Source organism: Carassius carassius, chromosome 2 (genome assembly GCF_963082965.1).
Source record: "Carassius carassius chromosome 2, fCarCar2.1, whole genome shotgun sequence".
Classification (NCBI taxonomy): Eukaryota; Metazoa; Chordata; class Actinopteri; order Cypriniformes; family Cyprinidae; genus Carassius; species Carassius carassius.
Window position 1 is genome coordinate 25,041,921 of NC_081756.1, and position 17,878 is coordinate 25,059,798.

At 37.2% G+C, this 17,878-nt stretch overlaps 1 protein-coding gene across 4 annotated transcripts in view; it reads left to right on the top strand.

Annotated features, from left to right (window-relative positions):
• Positions 1–541: 541 nt before the first annotated feature.
• LOC132107222 (extended synaptotagmin-2-like) overlaps positions 542–17,878 on the top strand; it is a 33,478-nt gene continuing 16,141 nt past the window's right edge. For 2 of the 4 annotated variants that reach the window (XM_059513463.1, XM_059513469.1), the window contains exons 1-8: positions 542–677; positions 709–1,199; positions 6,605–6,646; positions 7,625–7,759; positions 8,733–8,809; positions 8,908–8,980; positions 11,924–12,013; positions 16,532–16,587. In XM_059513463.1, coding sequence (XP_059369446.1) covers positions 825–1,199; positions 6,605–6,646; positions 7,625–7,759; positions 8,733–8,809; positions 8,908–8,980; positions 11,924–12,013; positions 16,532–16,587 — 848 coding nt within the window. In that variant the 5' untranslated portion in view covers positions 542–677; positions 709–824. The remainder of the gene's footprint in view (positions 678–708; positions 1,200–6,604; positions 6,647–7,624; positions 7,760–8,732; positions 8,810–8,907; positions 8,981–11,923; positions 12,014–16,531; positions 16,588–17,878) is intronic. The other 2 variants (XM_059513476.1, XM_059513483.1) reach the window with 1 other exon arrangement.

Below are 17,878 nucleotides of genomic sequence, written 5' to 3' on the forward strand. Positions count from 1 at the left end.
CATCATCCATGTTTTCCAAATAATTATGGCATATGTGCCAAAAAAGCGTTCAATACATTTATCTATTGCTAAATTCGGAACCACTTACTGGATAAAAAAGATATACAAATAAAAGATATAAAAATAGTACGAGTTTAAGAATTCAGCATATGTCTATGATATACTTTATTTGTGTCGTCCTCCGTGCGTTCAGCTTAGTTTACTGAAAGCAGCAAATAAATAAAGAATAAACTTTAAATGAACGTACAACAGGGAGGATGACACAATAAACAGACAGCGAATTTTGGTACAAACAGTCTATCAGAAAATATGAAACGAACAGCTTCCTGTTATTTTTTTTAATTAAGCTTGAACACTTGGGAGTATCTTGGCTGTCGACGCCTCGTTGTTGTTTGTGTATCTGCAGCTGCTCGGCTCAGGGTGGCGAGTTTGCGCTCAAGGACCTCCTGAGAGCCGCTGTATGTGTGTGTGTGTGTGTGTGTGTGTGTGTGTTTTGTGAAGAGATCAGCTGGCATAAACCAACACTACAGAGAGCACCAGCCAGCAGCAAGAGCAGGTCAGACGGGACACGAGCAGAGGCTCTTGTTAAGTTATACACAGCTAGATCAAATCAAAGCGAGCCACTATCCGCATCAAAATGGACTGGTGTACGGGCAAACTAACGTGAAAACATCCTACTGTACTTAAACCTTAGTGTACCGCGTGCACGGGTCCACTGGATGATCTGAAGTGTTTAATCTCGAAGCTTTTGCATTGAAGCACAATGTATACGTTTGACAGCCGTGCGTAACATTTCGCCCGGTCTGACTGTGACAGAGGACATAATGACGGCTGTGCGCGGAAATCTTTCTCAAACAGCAGGTGCCTCGGGACAAAAGGACAGCGGGCAAACTGAACCCGTAAGCGGGGAGATCCCTTTCTCGTCGCCCGCGGAGCTGAGCCAGGACCCCGCGTCCTGCACCGGGGAACTGACGCGCACGTGGCTGCAGTTCGCCAAGACCTTCGTCATTATCTTCCCCATATATGTCTTGGGGTATTTTGAGTTCAGTTTCAGTTGGCTCTTAATCGCACTCTCGATATTTTTCTTTTGGAAGAGAAACACGAGGTGTAAGAACACTAGGCTGAATAGAGCACTTTCTTTTTTGGAAGAAGAGGACACGGTTAAACAGGAGCTGGAGGCAACTGAGTTACCCTCATGGGTGAGTTCAACTCCTCTTATTGATAAGGTTTACCGTGTTACAACACATCAGTCAGCACACTAGAAAACAGGAAAATTAAGAGGAAGTTTATTTTTATTGTATAAATTATAAAACTGTCCATCCCCAAAGCTGGACTAAAAAGACAGAATGGGTTATGTGGTTAGGTGTCCATGGCAGCATAATGACATATAATATGTTTAGGCCTTTGTGGGTGGTAATGCTGTTTACAATTTTACATTTGGTAAACAAACACAGGATATTTCGTTCATTCAGGCTTATTAAACTCGGACGTCTTTTTGCTTTCAATGTTCTTCTGTCCATTCAGCAAACTCTTTGAGTGCTTGAAATATAACTAACTTTGGATCTCAGCTGATCCCAGGCTGTCAGACTTAAGGCAGAACAAGACTTTTCGCCTGTGAAGGTGAACAGTGTTTTTCCTAATTATGTCTCTACCAATTTTCTATTTTTATCTTGCATATAAGCATTATCTTGAGCTTCTGCTCATCAAGGCTGTAATCAAAAGCCAAGTGCAACAAAGTAAATATATGTTATGCAATGAGATATTTGGACCTGAAGGGACTGAACCAAGGTCTGTCTGTGTAGTTGAACATGAGGACTCGGTGTGCTGCAGTCTGTATTCTATAAAAATGTCATTTGTACAGAATAATGCCATAAAAATGTGCAGCATGTAAAACTGTAAATAACAATTAAGTAGCTAATTGCAATTACCTTACCATATGGTGAAAATGGCATTATATGTAATTTTATTGTGAATCACTGTTTTTTAAAATTTAGTTTTAATTTAATAAAAAATTGTGCAAGTAAAGACTACAAATTGATACATTTTACTATGAAAGACAGTAGATTTACAATTGATTATATCTTTGCCATCCCCCCCCCCACCACGACCACCACCACCATTTTAAATGGAAGTGCTAGATGATGGAAGTGTTAGCTCAAGATGGTATCGGAGGATTGTACTTTCTGGTGAAACCATGTTGAGTTTTTTGAAAGGGATATGTTAGAAATGATTTATTAAAAGGGATACTCAATCCCAAAATGAAAATGTTGTCATTAATCACTTACCCCCATGTCGTTCCAAATCCTTAAAAGCTTTGTTCGTCTCTGGAACACAGTTTAAGATATCTTAAATTGTGTTCCAAAGATGAACAAAGCTTTTACGGGGTTGGAACGACATGGGGGTAAGTGATTAATGACATAAATTTTGGGGTGGATTACCCCTTTAAATTTATGAAACCATTATTAAATTAGTGGTGAGTCAATATGGAATTTCCAATCATGGATTTCCAAAGTGTCATGTTTGCATGTAATGCATACAGTCTTCTTGTCTGTGTAGTGTTAGTCATTTATCAGATACATTTTTACATGGACTCACAAGCCCCCACTTCCATCTCTTCATTTAGACTTCAACTGCTCCGAAGCCTTAATCAAATTACATTCTGGCATGAGTCAACTTGTCTGTGTGAGATTAGAATTCTGTTTAACTGGTTTATGTTGATGAGTTTGAAGTTGTTGTTTTGTTTTGTTTTTTGTTAGATTTTTTTAAGAAAATGTTTCTGAACAGAGGCGTTACGGTTTCTGTGATTTATTAACATTTTGTGGTGCCATGCTTTTAAACCAAGATGTATTTTCTGAAACACTCAAGACTTGTTTGTCCAGTTTCTCTGTGGTTCCTGGGAAATGTGTGATGCATGAGAAAGATGCACTTCTCTGTGTGTTAAACTGCATGTCTTAAAGAAACATGTTGTTTATCTTGCCTATAAGAGTCAAGCTTGCTGTACTAATGTCTAGCAAAATGCATTACATAGTTTAACATATATATTCTTGCATTTAACAAAAATTGTAATTTTAAATACAGTTTTCAATGTCACATGACAGCTCTCAGTATGCCTATATATAGGAAAACAAACCATTTACATCACAGATTATCAGATTCTCATCAAATTATGTCACTGTCAGGAATCTAGGCTATAGTCTATCTATACATCTCAACCTTACTGTGGCAACTCTGAAGTCTCAACAGTCTCATCTTTAGCCAGATGTTTTTTTTTTTAAAAAGGAACATTCCAATAGATATCTGTCTATAGACTTGTCAATGAAGAGAAATCCTCCGAGATCTCTAGTGACCATAGAAACAGAGTTACTATGGGAACTTTCAGTGTCTTTCCAACATATCATTAATACTAAACAAAATAGTCAATATTCATTTGACTGACAGCCGAAGTCTAGTGCTGTTCGTAGTAGCTCTAGCTGTGTCCAGACCTTTTTGCCCTGATTGATATATATATATATGTCAGTTGGACGGCTTGCTGAGAAAAGTGCTGTGCTGTCATATATGGTACTCTGCTCAAAGCTACACCAATACTGTTTTGCGATTTAAATAATTTCATAGTAATTGCACTACAGAAGGAAGTCACACACCTCCACTTTTGCCTCTTGAGATTACTGTAAAGATGTTACTTTTATAGGACATATCCAGAAGGGGTTAGCTTTATAGGTGCCGCAAATGCAGTGTCTTCTCAGGCCAAGAGTGTGTTGTGTTCTCATGTAACCAGATGTGACTTACCTGAGATTTTCCTTTCAGCTTTTGCTTAATGTCTTGGAGAGAAGCGTTTATGGTTTTGCAGCTGTGTTACCACTGTGATGAGATTCAAACGTGCCCTACACATTTGTTTCACTTGTGTGTAGCATTTGTTTTATAATTTAAAATGTTTAGTTTTAAGATGTGAAATTACATTAGGGGTGTGAATCGACACTGGTTTCATGATTCAATTCAATTCGATTACGATTATCATGTCAACGATTTGTCAACGATCACAATGCATCACGATTATAGCCAATTTATTTTGTGCATTTTTATTAAATTATATAAGCAGGCTACTTTTTTAAATAATTATGTTTTTTAATATATAATTAATTATTGTTAAGAATTAAAAGTAAATATAGCTTCAAAACATACAAGCAAATATAAAATAATAAGAGGGGGGGTGATAAACAAAAAGCACTTTCAGTATTTGAAAGTATCGAAAGTTTGCAGATAATCATAGTTATGGTTTTTTCTTTTTTTTTCAGCGTTATTGCCATTTGATTATTCCTGATGAGATCATAGACACTAGCAGCTTTAATAGACTGCATTCACACTAATGCACAGATCTATTTCCACATATCAGATGTTTTGTCCTGTTCTAAAAAAACATAACTGACTTTGCAAAAATGGCCCAAATTATATATATATATATATATATATATATATATATATATATATATATATATATATATTGCTAATAGATTAAGATCTATTTTTGTTTTCATAACAATGTGAACACCACAAACCACATGAAATGGATTCTTTTTGGTTCTGATTTGGGCCACTTTTGGTCATAAGTCACATACAGGATGATTTGCAGTTCCACTTCAGTATCAACAGTCAACAGTCTCTGCAACCCTTTACCTAAATTTATTACTTCAGATGTATGTGCCCTCTAGAAGCTTGCATTCTGCAAGTGAACGTCACTTGATTGTGCTATCCCAAAAAGGCACAAAGTCACTTTTACGGATTTTAAATTAAATGTTCCTCATGGTGGAATGACCTCCCCAACTCAATCCGAGCAGCTGAGTGAGTCCTTAACCATCTTCAAGAATCGGCTAAAAACACATCTCTTCCATCTTTATTTAAACCTCTAACTTTAGCATTCACTATTCTAATTCTATTCTAATATATATATATATATATATATATATATATAATGTATATGTGTGTGTGTGTGTGTGTGTGTGTGTATAACTAGCTTTCTAATCTTTTTTTCTAATCTTTTTGTATTCTATCTGTTTTCTTTTCATTTTTTATAAAATTAACAAAAGCAAATAAATAATACATCTAACACTAGCTTGCTCGATTCTTTTTCTGTAATATCTGTTTTTTTTTTATTTATTATATTATTTAAAAGCCCTTGCTATGTGTACTGCGTTAAGCTAACTGAGACTTGTTATAGCTCTTGTATATCATTGCTCTTTTGTTGATTTTGATTGCTTCTGTTGTCCTCATTTGTAAGTCGCTTTGGATAAAAGCGTGTGCTAAATGTAAATGTAATTTAAATGTAAGTCATTCGAGGTTTATGTCACTCAGAGTTAACATTCTTTAATAAGAATACTGCATTGACAGGAGTCATGCAAAGATTGTAGCCTACACACCAGAATATGGAAGAAAGCTGCAAAGGTATGAAGAGACAAATGAGCTGTTATAGTATGTAATATGTATTATGGTTACAACTCTTAAAGTTGAGGGGAAACTGAGGGAAAACTTTGCTGTCTTTCTCCTAATCCTTGTTCTACCTCTCACCTGCTCACGAATTTGCTGGGTTCTGCTGCACATCACTTTATAAATGAATGCATAAAAGGACTTCAGTGACCTCCAGATTTAGTTCTGAATGACAGTGCTATTGTGAAGTTATTTTTATTCTTTTGTGCATGTGGGTCAGTTCAGGACTGTGACCAGTTCACACTTGAATCTTTTATTGGCCACAAAAATAATAAACTTATAATAATAACCTTTGTCATTTCAAACCTGTTTGACTTACTTTTTTCTGTAAAATACAAAAGGAGATATTTTGAAGAAACTTTTTTTATATATTGAAAGTCAGTGGGGTCCAAAACAACACGGGACCGCAATGACATTATTGACTTTCATTGTATGGTACTGCTTGAGACATTAAAAAAGTGCAGGGATTAACTGCAGCTACACTCGTTGATCCTATGTAAGTGAAAGTCGTGAAATTTGTCAGGTATGGTAACATATTTGCCAGGTATGGTAACACTTACTCACACATACATTTGCCAGGTATGGTAACACATATTCAGAATTGGTGCTCTGAATTTAACCCATCCAAGTGCGGGCACGCACGCACACACACACCCACACACGCCCAGTAGCAATTTGGGGTTCAGTGCCTTGCTCAAGGGCACTTCAGCCATTGGTATTGAGAATGGAAGAGAGCGCTGATTATTCCTGCCAGCACTGAGACTCGCACCTCTGACCTTCGGGTTACAAGTCCAACTCTCTAACCATAAGGCCACAGCTGCCCCTATTGCTCTACCTATAGACATGATTATAAAACTGATGTAAAAGGAAAGAAGAGAATGCACATGGGTGCCATTTTCTTTTATAAATAACCTTTCACATGTTTAGACAGAAAGTCTTTTTTATTTTGTAATATATTGACTGTTTATTTTTCATGCCATCTGTGGACCAAAGGGGTGAATGTGTGTGTTTGTGTGCGTGTGTGTGTGTGATAGCCAGAGGGGTTTCTTCTAACACACTGCAGCACGTTTACAGAAGAAGTCTTGTTCCCTCTCTGTTTTATTAATATGATACATTTTTCCACCAGGTTCATTATCCAGATGTGGAGCGAGTTGAGTGGCTAAATAAGGTGAGAGAATTATTAGGTACTAATTGCCTGTCCCTCATAATTTCTAAGTAATCATCATCCAGCACTCTAATAATCTGATACTCTCTTGCCCTCTCTCTCTTTCTCGCTCTCATTGGTTACACACTGGTGCTATAATCCAGTGTGCTTTGCTCATGTTACACTACATATAGCAACCATTTTCACATTCTGTGTCAAAATCAGTGGCTTTTTATAATATTCATTCTACATATACATTCAGTGGCTCCCGGTCTTCATAAAACATGCCTGATTTGAATATTTATTTGGAATTTTGACCAGCGGCGTAATTTATGTACCTGAATGGCCTCATGCTTCTGCAAAGTATGTCTGCAACTTTCTAAATCATGCAAAACTATTTACGTGAAACACTGCAGAATCACTGATGTTTTTAAACATGATAAAACTGAGAAGGATAAAAACACTTATTGTACTATGTCATACTAATATTACAACCTAAATTTTTTACACATGCATTTTGAAGCTCATAAATGTGATGTACATTATATCAATGTAAAAACATTTTTTCATTATTTGACTGTCTACATCACTAACTTATTTCAAAAGTTTGACATTATTTCTTTTCTTTCAGACACGGTATCCTACATTTAGTTTTGATTAATTCTGTTTGTGCTGTACCAGCGGGTCTACCTGTTCTGTTGTCTTGAAGAATAGTTTCTAAAATGCCTAGAGTATTTACAGTCAGTCAAGTCACAACACGTCCTCAGGCCTCTGGAAACTCTCAATCTTGTATCACGCAACCTTGTTGTAGAAAAAAATATATTTTGCAAGATTTTGTTTTTAGTAAATGTAGTCAAGAGAGTATCAAACAACACTTTTCTGATAACTAAAGAGTTTCAGACCAGCTTATTTATCATACTCAAGTCAATAGCAGTAGGAACAGAAGATGCCTCAGTTTACTCAGTTGCATAGTACTGAGCAGATACACTCTTTGCCTTTCAGACAGTGAAACAGATGTGGCCTTACGTGTGTCAGTTTGTGGAGAAGCTGTTTAAAGAAACAATCGAGCCATCGATCAAAGAAGCCAGTGCCCACCTCAGTACGTTCAGCTTCACCAAGATTGATCTTGGAGATCAGGTATGCATGCTCACTGCCTATGAACTTTAAATGCTCACAAAGTGAATTCTATTAGAGAACATAAATCTTTGTGTACATCAATTTCAACTTAACATCAGTCAAGCTGGATTTTGTTTTATGGCACTTTAGACATCAACATTGCACACACCTTTTTTTGGCTCGTTTGCATCTCAGTCAGCTTGTGATTTAACATATCCAGTTATTCAGTGTAATCTTGAAAACGAATTCCATCAGTTGGCAGCATGGCTTAGCAGTTAATCCACGAGACCACATTTTGTGGTTTTGATCAGACAGACAACAAGCCTCCAGGTCTTCTACCCATTATTTCCTGAGCTGTCACCACTGTCCCTAATAATTATTATATTTTTTTAAATGAAAGAAATCAGTAGGCATTGCCTAGCCCATTCACTAAATATAACTCAATATAGGGGCAATGCATTTTATAGAAATATTTTAGCTATATATTTATATATTGTGTAAGGTATTTATATATTTATAGGCACAGTGGAAGTACAGAATGGCAGTGTTTTTAACAATTCAAGGTCATGCTATTATACTCCATCACAGAAGGTTTTCTGTAGTAACTATTTATATTTATACATTAATAATTATGTATTTATATTTAGTGTAGTTCATCACCTAGACATTTAGTTGTTCTTGTTTTGTAGTGTTCTATTTCCCTACAGAAAACTGTGTTTCATTCAAATACTGTGCATATTATTTGTGGTATTGCATATTTTTTAAAGATAAAACATTGCTTAACAACTTTGCGACGAAGAGACATTACACTAAAAAGCTATATATTACATCAGGAGTAGGAAGATTGATGTAAGAAGAAGTTTAAACCTTTTGGAAAAGCTGACCACCTGTCAGATGGAAATAGTTTATGTTGTCAGGGCTCTGTGGAGGAGTGCATGCTGGTTAAAGAAATGTCAACCTTCTGACGAGGCATCTGTGCTCATCTCTGTCACAGCCTCTCAGAATCAATGGGGTCAAAGTTTACTCTGAGAACGTGGACAGACGGCAGATCATCATGGATCTTCAGATCAGGTGATCTCACATTAAATATGCTATGCTGACATCTTTAGATCTTTTATTTAACTTTCTGGTTGTTTTACAGGTTTTAATATTTGTCTTTTCTTTTATAGCTATGTTGGAAATACTGAAATCGATGTGGATGTCAAAAGGTACTACTGTAGAGCAGGGATCAAAAGTATACAGGTATATTGTTATATATTCTCATAAAACATTTTAGAGTGATAATTATCTGTTCTTGTACCACATACAGCAGTAGGATTGCACTGTTATTTGTTCATAACAGATAAACAGCAGCTCTGTTATGTGGCATCTTCCATTGAGTTTGTCTCCATGACCCAATGGATTATCTTAGCCAAGGCCAGAGAGTTAATTTGTTTGATACAAGGAAGCACTTTCCTATAATATGATGCAACCACATGTTCCTTGGAAAGAATCCAGTTGACTGTAGAACGGAGCCTATTTTTATTTTCACAGAAAGGGTGTGTGTGTATTTATAGAGAGGCGTGTAACCAAATACTAAAATGCCCTTTTACCGTTTGTAGTGCATAGACACTCAGTTTCAGAAAAAAAAAATAGCACATTTCATGGCTTTTAGAGCACTCATAAAATAATTAGTCACTGGTAAAATATTTACAATGATATAATTAAATGCTTTGTAATACTGTGTTTTACCTGTCACAAAATTCAAACTAGTGAGTAAGGCAAGACAAGTTTATTTATAAAGCACCTTTCATACATAAATTCAAAGTACCTGACATACAAATAAAAAAGAAATATAAATGTATTGAAAAGAATAATAAAATAAGCAATAAAATAGTAATAGAATAAAACAAATGAGAAAAACATTATTATTTTTATCAGCTATGACATACACCATGGTAATCACTTTATTTTATAATGAATAAGGCAGAAAAAGCACTTAATATACAGGGGCATCTCAATAAATTATAATGTCATGGAAAAGTTCATTTATTTCAGTAATTCAAGTCAATTTGTGAAACTTGTGTATTAAATAAATTCAATGCACACATACTGAAGTAGTTTAAGTCTTTTGTTCTTTTAATTGTGATGATTTTGGCTCAAATTTAACAAAAACCCACCAATTCACTATCTCAGCAAATTAGAATATGGTGACATGCCAATGAGCTAATCAACTCAAAACACCTTCAAAGGTTTCCTGAGCCTTCAAAATGGTCTCTTAGTTTGGTTCACTAAGCTACACAATCATGGGGAAGACTGCTGATCTGACAGTTGTCCACAAGACAATCATTGACACCCTTCACAGGGAGGGTAAGCCACAAACATTCATTGTCAAAGAAGCAGGCTGTTCACAGAGTGCTGTATCCAAGCATGTTAACAGAAAGTTGAGTGGAAGGAAAAAGTGTGAAAGAAAAACATGCACAACCAACCGAGAGAAGCGCAGCCATATGAGGATTGTCAAGCAAAATCGATTCAAGAATTTAAGTGAACTTCACAAGGAATGGACTGAGGCTGGGGTCAAGGCATCAAGAGCCACCACACACAGACATGTCAAGGAATTTGCTGAACCACAGACGTCAGAGGCGTCTGTCCTGGGCTAAGGAGAAGAAGAACTGGACTGTTGCCCAGTTGTCCAAAGTCCTTTTTTCAGATGAGAGCAAGTCTTAAATTTCATGTGAAAACCAAGGTCCTAGAGTCTGGAGGTAGGATGGAGAAGCTCATAGCCCAAGTTGCTTGAAGTCCACTGTTAAGTTTTCACAGTCTGTGATGATTTGGGGTGCAATGTCATCTGCTGGTGTTGGTCCATTGTGTTTTTTGAAAACCAAAGTCACTGCACCCGTTTACCAAGACATTTTGGAGCACTTCATTCTTCCTTCTGCTGAACAACTTTTAGAAGATGTTGATTTCATTTTCCAGCAGGATTTGGCACCTGCCCACACTGCCAAAAGCACCAAAAGTTGGTTAAGTGACCATGGTGTTGGTGTCCTTGACTGGCCAGCAAACTCACCAGATCTGAACCTCATAGAGAATCTATGGGGTATTGTCAAGAGGAAAATGAGAAACAAGAGACCAAACAATGCAGATGAGCTGAAGGCCACAGTCAAAGAAAACTGGGCTTCCATACCAACTCGGCAGTGCCAGAAACTGATCACCTCCATGCAAATTAAAGCAAAAGGAGCCCCTACCAAGTACTGAGTACATGTACAGTACAGTAAATGAACATACTTTCCAAAAGGCCAACAATTCACTGATTTTTTTTGGGATTTATGAAGTATTCTAATTTGTTGAGTGAATTGGTTTTTGTTAAATGTGAGCCAAAATCATCACAATAAAACGAACCAAAGACTACTTCAGTCTGTGTTCATTGCATGTATTTAATACGTGATTTTTTTACAATTTGAGTTGAATTACTGAAATTAACTTTTCCATGACATTATAATTTGTTGAGATGCACCTTTATACAAGGGTTGATCTTGTTTAACCTCTTCCACATATCATAATTCCTTAAAGGACTACTTGAGACAGGACATTCCCTTGAATTATTTTTTCTCATTAGCAGCTCTTTGGTAATGAATGATTGTTCAAAACAGAAGCTTCTAATTCTTTTGCTCAAAGCTGTAGTGATTGTTGTGAATGTGAAATGTCTATCACCGAGCCTGTGGAGTGCTGTCAGAAGCAAAACAATAAATGCATCAGTGTTGAGATGCTGAAACATTCATCATCAGCCTGGGGTGCATAGTGGTTAGATTGACAGCACTGCCATCTCACACCAGAAATCTTTTTCTTGTTTTCCAAAAAGAAATGCCCATCCTTAGAACAAAATAAATTTGCATGAGATATAAATGAGCAAATATTAAGACTTTTTTTAAAAATGCAGTTTAGAAAAATTCCGTTTTTTTCGATTTAAGGACTCCTAGGCTGATAGGGATAAAGTGTGTTGTTCTAAATTAAGGAAGCAATACTTTCACTAATATAATCTGGTTAATGACAGTTTTTATTTAGTTTATTTAAATGAGGATATTTCATATTGCATTAGTTGGTACACACCAAACCTCTAGTATCCATACAAGTGTTTTGAAGTTTAATGTGATGTGTCTGTCTCACGTTCTCTCTCTTATGTATGTTCTTGACTGCATGTATGGACAGTTACATGGAGTTCTGCGGGTGATTCTTGAGCCACTTTTGGGGAATATGCCGCTGGTTGGTGCTCTTTCCCTCTTCTTCCTAAAGAAGCCAGTGAGTTACTAATTGTGCTATATTCAAAAATATATTTTTTAATGTTCGCCAGAAGAAGAAAGCCATGCAAGTTTGGAACAACATGAAAGGATTAGTTCACTTCCAGAGTAAATATTTCCTGAAAATGTATTAACCCCCATGTCATCCAAGATGTCCATGTCTTTATTACTTTGTGCAACGCAAAGCTAATGTAAGGTGTCAATTTGTGGTTAAAAAGTATATACATTTTTATTTTTTTAAGAAAATGATCAATTGTTTTGCTAGATAAGTCCCTGAAGGATAAGCTAAGGATTGGACCTTCCGCCCATTGGCCCCCATTTAAGTCCATTATGTGGAGAAAAGTCCTGGAATGTTTTCATCAAAAACCTTAATTTCTTTACTGAAGACAAAAGAAATGAACATCTTGGATGATATGGGGGGGAGGACTGTCCCTTTAATGTGCTCCTAAAACCACCAAGTTCTATTGCTTTAAAGTTTGTCCTTGACCAACTATATCTTTTTTCTCACACTCTATGAAGTCACCTTTAGTAGCCTATAAAGGATATTTGATCATTTTTTGAGACACATTTGACGTGAGGTTAGTTAATCAAGGGAGGGTATGCTCAATCAATTCAGCAGATCCAATGGCATAAACACATATAAGAACTTTGGGGAATACAACTGATGCAAAGTTGCTGCATAATTGGAAGAAAACGTTGTAAAGGAAGAGAAAGTTATTAAAGACATTTGTCTTTTGCAAAACTGAATGACTGAGGCTCTATTTAAAGGTTTGCTAAACAGCATAAAATTATCTTAACAGCTCTACCATGTGTGTATAGCAGTGGCAGCCAGTCAGCGTCACTGACCCAGATTCTAGTCTTTCAGTACCAGATTAGTAGCAGGGCTAATTTCACAGCTGGTTATCACAGTTCAGCCTGATTTATAGCTCACATTTTGCTGTTGTTCCTGAATGAAGGCTTGAATGAGTAAGGTGTAGGAAAACTGAATGAGTTTTGAGTCCATTGTGAGTTGTCCAGTGTCCTGCGGTCTGACCAGAGGTGGGTAGAGTACCCAAAAACTGTACTCAAGTAAAAGTAAAAGTACTTCTAGAAATATTTACTCAAGTAAAAGTAAAAGTACTAGTCTTGAATAGTTACTTGAGTAATAGTAAAAGAGTATCGGATAAAAAATCTACTCAAGTAGTTAGTTACTAGTTACTTTGGGTCATATATACTGAGCCTATTTTTATTTAGATATATAGATAAAATCTATGTAATGTATGTGTGTGTGTATAAATGTATATATTTCATCATCCTTTACTCCAATTTATGTAATTTATTATAAAAGCTTGTCTGTTTACTTAAGTAACAGATATAGGTGTCATGCCATAACATATTTTTAATACGACTGACTTTATATTAAATGTGAATTTAACATTGAAAGTTAATGTGATTTAAATATTGCTACTAATCTTTCATTGTTCAGAAAGAGAGCAAATAACATTTACATTATTAAAGATAATTTTCACTGACAGTCTAGATTTCAATCACTCTCAGAAACTCCCATTAAAATCACTGAAACTGTTGCACTGTGAAATCAATATCTTAATTAAAGATTCGTACACACATCTGCACTTTGTTGTTTCTGACGAGAGAATTCGCCAGAAAGAGGTATTCAGTCCGCGAGCGAGTGAAGGAAGCACCGGCATTTTAGTGATGACTCATCTGAACACCTCTGATTGGCCAATGCTTTAATAAGCTCAAAAGAATCATGTGTGATTTGTTATAATGCGCAGCGCGGTATAAACGCATCTATCTCTGGCTCAGCGCCAGCAAGCGATCACAGATCTGAATTTAGCAGCTGACTTACACCAGTGTGATTGTATTAAAATTAATAAAATCTTAATCGGCTATTTTTTGTCTTTTGGAAGCTGCATTCAACTTGACTCCCCTCTGTTATAAGCCACACACGTACAACAAACTAATGTCACAGTGGTATCGTGTACTGTAATCGAATGTAGCCCAAGTTATTACCTGTTAAACAGTAGACAGCACACGCGGTGCTCATCTAATAAGGATCTCCATCGCTAGCAAATAATAACCTTTGCAGATTTCAATTCAGTGCAGTTCCAGCCACGTTTTCAACGCTCTTTCTGTTCTTAAACGTTACAACTCCGAGTGAACCACTTCAGATGCTCAGCGCGTGCGGCAGGGAACTGAACGACTCATTCAAACTGATTCATGAACCAATTCACTCGTTTGCCAATTGGTTTGATCAAGCATTTGAACAGTATTGACTCAAAAGAATGAATCATTCGCGAATGGGCATCGCTCATTGCCCAGAGAAAAGTAGACGGCGCGTTTGGAACAAACTGAAGCATTTATAACATTTATTACATTAAGATAAAGTAACGAGAGGAGCGTCGCCCACAGTAACGAAGTAAAAGTACAGATTTTCCCCCAAAAATTTACTCAAGTAAGAGTATAAAGTACCCATCTTTAAATATACTCCGAAAAGTATTCGTTACCCCAAAAAATTACTCAAGTAAATGTAACGAAGTAAATGTAACTCGTTACTACCCACCTCTGGGTCTGACTGTAGTTTGTGATACACTGCAGAGGTGGCCTCTCTTCATATATTCCACTGCAGTGTGGGCGACACTGAAACAAATTCACAGAGGGAAAGAGGCTAAAAGAAAAATTTTATATTGCCTTTATCCCCATTTTAATGGATGGTTTCTATTTCTGTGCTTTATTTTCTTCTATCCTTTGCTCTATCTTTCTTGTTTAACTTCTGGCACACTGGGACACTGATTGTTCTCATCACAGTAACACGGCTCAGGTTACGAATGTAACCATGGTTCCCTGAGTAGGGAACAAGACACTGCATCCTTTAGGGGTCGCTATGGGGAGCGCCTCATCGTGACTCGTGTCTGAAGCATAAAATGGAAAAACACCAACAAGTTGGCCAGTGACAGCCCCTGATATCACTACCGGTGCGACTATAGAATAAATAGGCTTGAGAACATGCCATTCACTTCTTCGTCTAAAGCTTGCATCTGAAGCATGACAGGAAAGGGATACGACCAAGAGCTTAGCAATGTACTAAGTCTTGGCCTGTCACACAGGGGCTACTGCTTGAAGGGCACAAAACAACCACGCAAAGGATTTTAGAAAGAAAACAGAGAACTAGCGTGCAAACCTACCACAGTGTGAATTTCAGAAAGTGCGCAAGACTTCACTTGCACACTTACCATAACATGGATTTTTAAGACACCGTTCTAAGGGGCTCTCGTGGCACTCAGAAAGAGCAGCTCATAGATGGAATGGTGCATCCCAAAATCAATATGTTTGAGAGTCATCCACTTGATCTATGGTAATAATGCTGGAGCGGCTTGCCAAAACCTCAGCGCATCAGAGAGGCGAAGGAATTGCCTAGTTCACCTGATGCTGTTGGTTGCCAAGTTCTCTAGGGAATTGGAAGGGGAAGATAAGGGCATATGTAAAAACCCCCGAAGGGAATAAGTAGATACTCAAGTATCGCTCTGATTCGGACGAAAGCACTGATGCCTTGTCTGGACCACATCCCTTAGATCTTGCCTACCTCCCTTTGACCCGCGATTCCTCTTACCCCTACACGCAGGTGGGGGAGGAGCACGAGCTGTGATACTAGCCCTTGTGCCCGTCTCTGATCCTCAGACTGAGACAGACCAGGACCCCCATGTTGTTCGGGCTCAGACCTGGACCTTCGTGGAATGTTTGAAGGCTGCTGAACGCGCCTTCGCCTCCCTGAACTTCTCGACTACCGTCTCAACAGAGGTAACAAAAAGTTCAGAAGGTGAAACCAGAGCATTGAAAAGAGAGCCCCTTTCTTTCTTCCCAATATTTGCCAAGTTCACCCACAGATGTCTCTCTGCTACCACCTTGGCCGCCATAGACTTGCCCATGGTGGAGGCGGCCTGCTTGGTAGCACGGAGAGAGAGAGATCTTTGGTGCGGCGCAGCTCAGCTACCTGATTGGGGAAAGGCCCCTCGCCTTTATCCAGGTCTTTCAACAGATCAGCCTGATATGCTTGAAGCACTGCCATCGTGTGCAATGAAGCCACAGCCTGACCTGGTGCTGCGTATGCCTTGCCATTTAAGTGAGATATATATCCTGAAGGGGCTTAGATGGCAAGGAGGGAAATTTAAGAGAGGACGTCTCCTCTCTGTCGCCAGCCAACTTCTTGGTGTCTCATTGTATGCTTCAGACACGGGTCACGACGAGGCGTTCCCCATAGCGACCCCTAAAGGATGCAGTTCGAAGTTCCCTTGAAAGGGAACAGTACATAGTTTTGTTATTTATGTGCTGGCTTTAGAGTGGAACTTGACATCCATGTTCATATCAAATTACAGCCTCAGGCATGTTCAGACATATTTTATTGTTTTTCTTTTTGCGTTATCGGGTTTGTGCTCATTTTCCCCTCTAAACAGATATACCTGTATTTCTCTATGTTAGCAGTGTGTTTAAGTATATGATTGATTCTCTCTTTTTCATTCAGCTTTTGGACATAAACTGGACAGGCCTCACTAATATATTGGACATTCCAGGGCTTAAGTAAGTGACTTTTTTTCTTCCTACAATGGATTGAATCTTTACTTACTAAGACAACAGTCTTTGTTTCATTTAACTTATTTTAATTTATTTTCGTGCAAAGCATTTTATATAACCTGTGATTTGAACTATGGAACTCTTTACCTATTGAGACAAGGCAAGCAAAATCCCTTTTTTAATCTTAAAACTTATTTAGGATAGCTTTTACTTGAAATTTTTATATTATTTTATTTTTAAATTAATTAATTTAAATGCATTTTGAGTGCATTTCTGATCATCTTGTTTATTTATTTATTTATTTATTTTCGTATGGTGTATTTTGTTGATTTATTTAGTCATGTAATGCGCTTTGTAAAAGTAACATTTAATTGTGCTATAGAAAATAAATATTATTATTATTATTATTATTATGTTGGTTAGGCTTCTGGTTCTGTTTGGATTTAAGGGCCTCTTGGTTTTTGTCCATAGATTTATAAAATGTAGTTGCTCATCCACAGACAAGTCCAACAAGGAAGACATGATAGGGCAAGCATAACTAGTAAACACATCTGTATACAAAATAGCAGGAGAAGAGATTACAGAGGGAAGTTTTGCCACCACAGGGCATAGAGTCAACCATTGGAGTGTTGAGGACAGAGCTAAACAATACTGGTTTATGGTCAGAGAGACAGAAGCCATCGATTTGCAGATTGGTGACTGAAAGACTTGATGAAATGAAATAACCAGATCTAATATATGACCCTTATCATGCATAGGCTTCGACACAGACAAAATCAAATTAATTGAGGCAATGATTTGAAGAAACCCCTTATGTTTCAACCTGCTCTGTTCATTTCAAATACAGCAAATATATATTGAATAATGTTTACTGTTTTGTCCTGCAATGTATTCACAATTAAAATAGAATAATTAAATGTATGCATTATGCATTTAGATTAAAGGTACACATTTTTTTCAGTTTTTCCCCCAAGAATTATTCAGATGCATTAACTAAAACAATGTTTTCAAATAGCCTCAATAGCCTCTCAGTGTTCTCTGTAATGGCAGATTAGAGAGATCCTTAATGTGTTGCTATATTATACTGTCTTTTAGTTGGAATAGATTAACGAGTGTTGCACTTCTGGTTGTGCTGATTGTGCGCGTACACACACACACAGGTGTATGAGTGAGCAACCATAATACCCAAATGCAGTGTAATTCTGTGCTGTATATCCGTGGTGTCCCACTGTTTAGGACTTGGGTGATTTTTGTAGCCTCAGAGAGCACTATGCTTGAATTATGAATATGTTTGGGG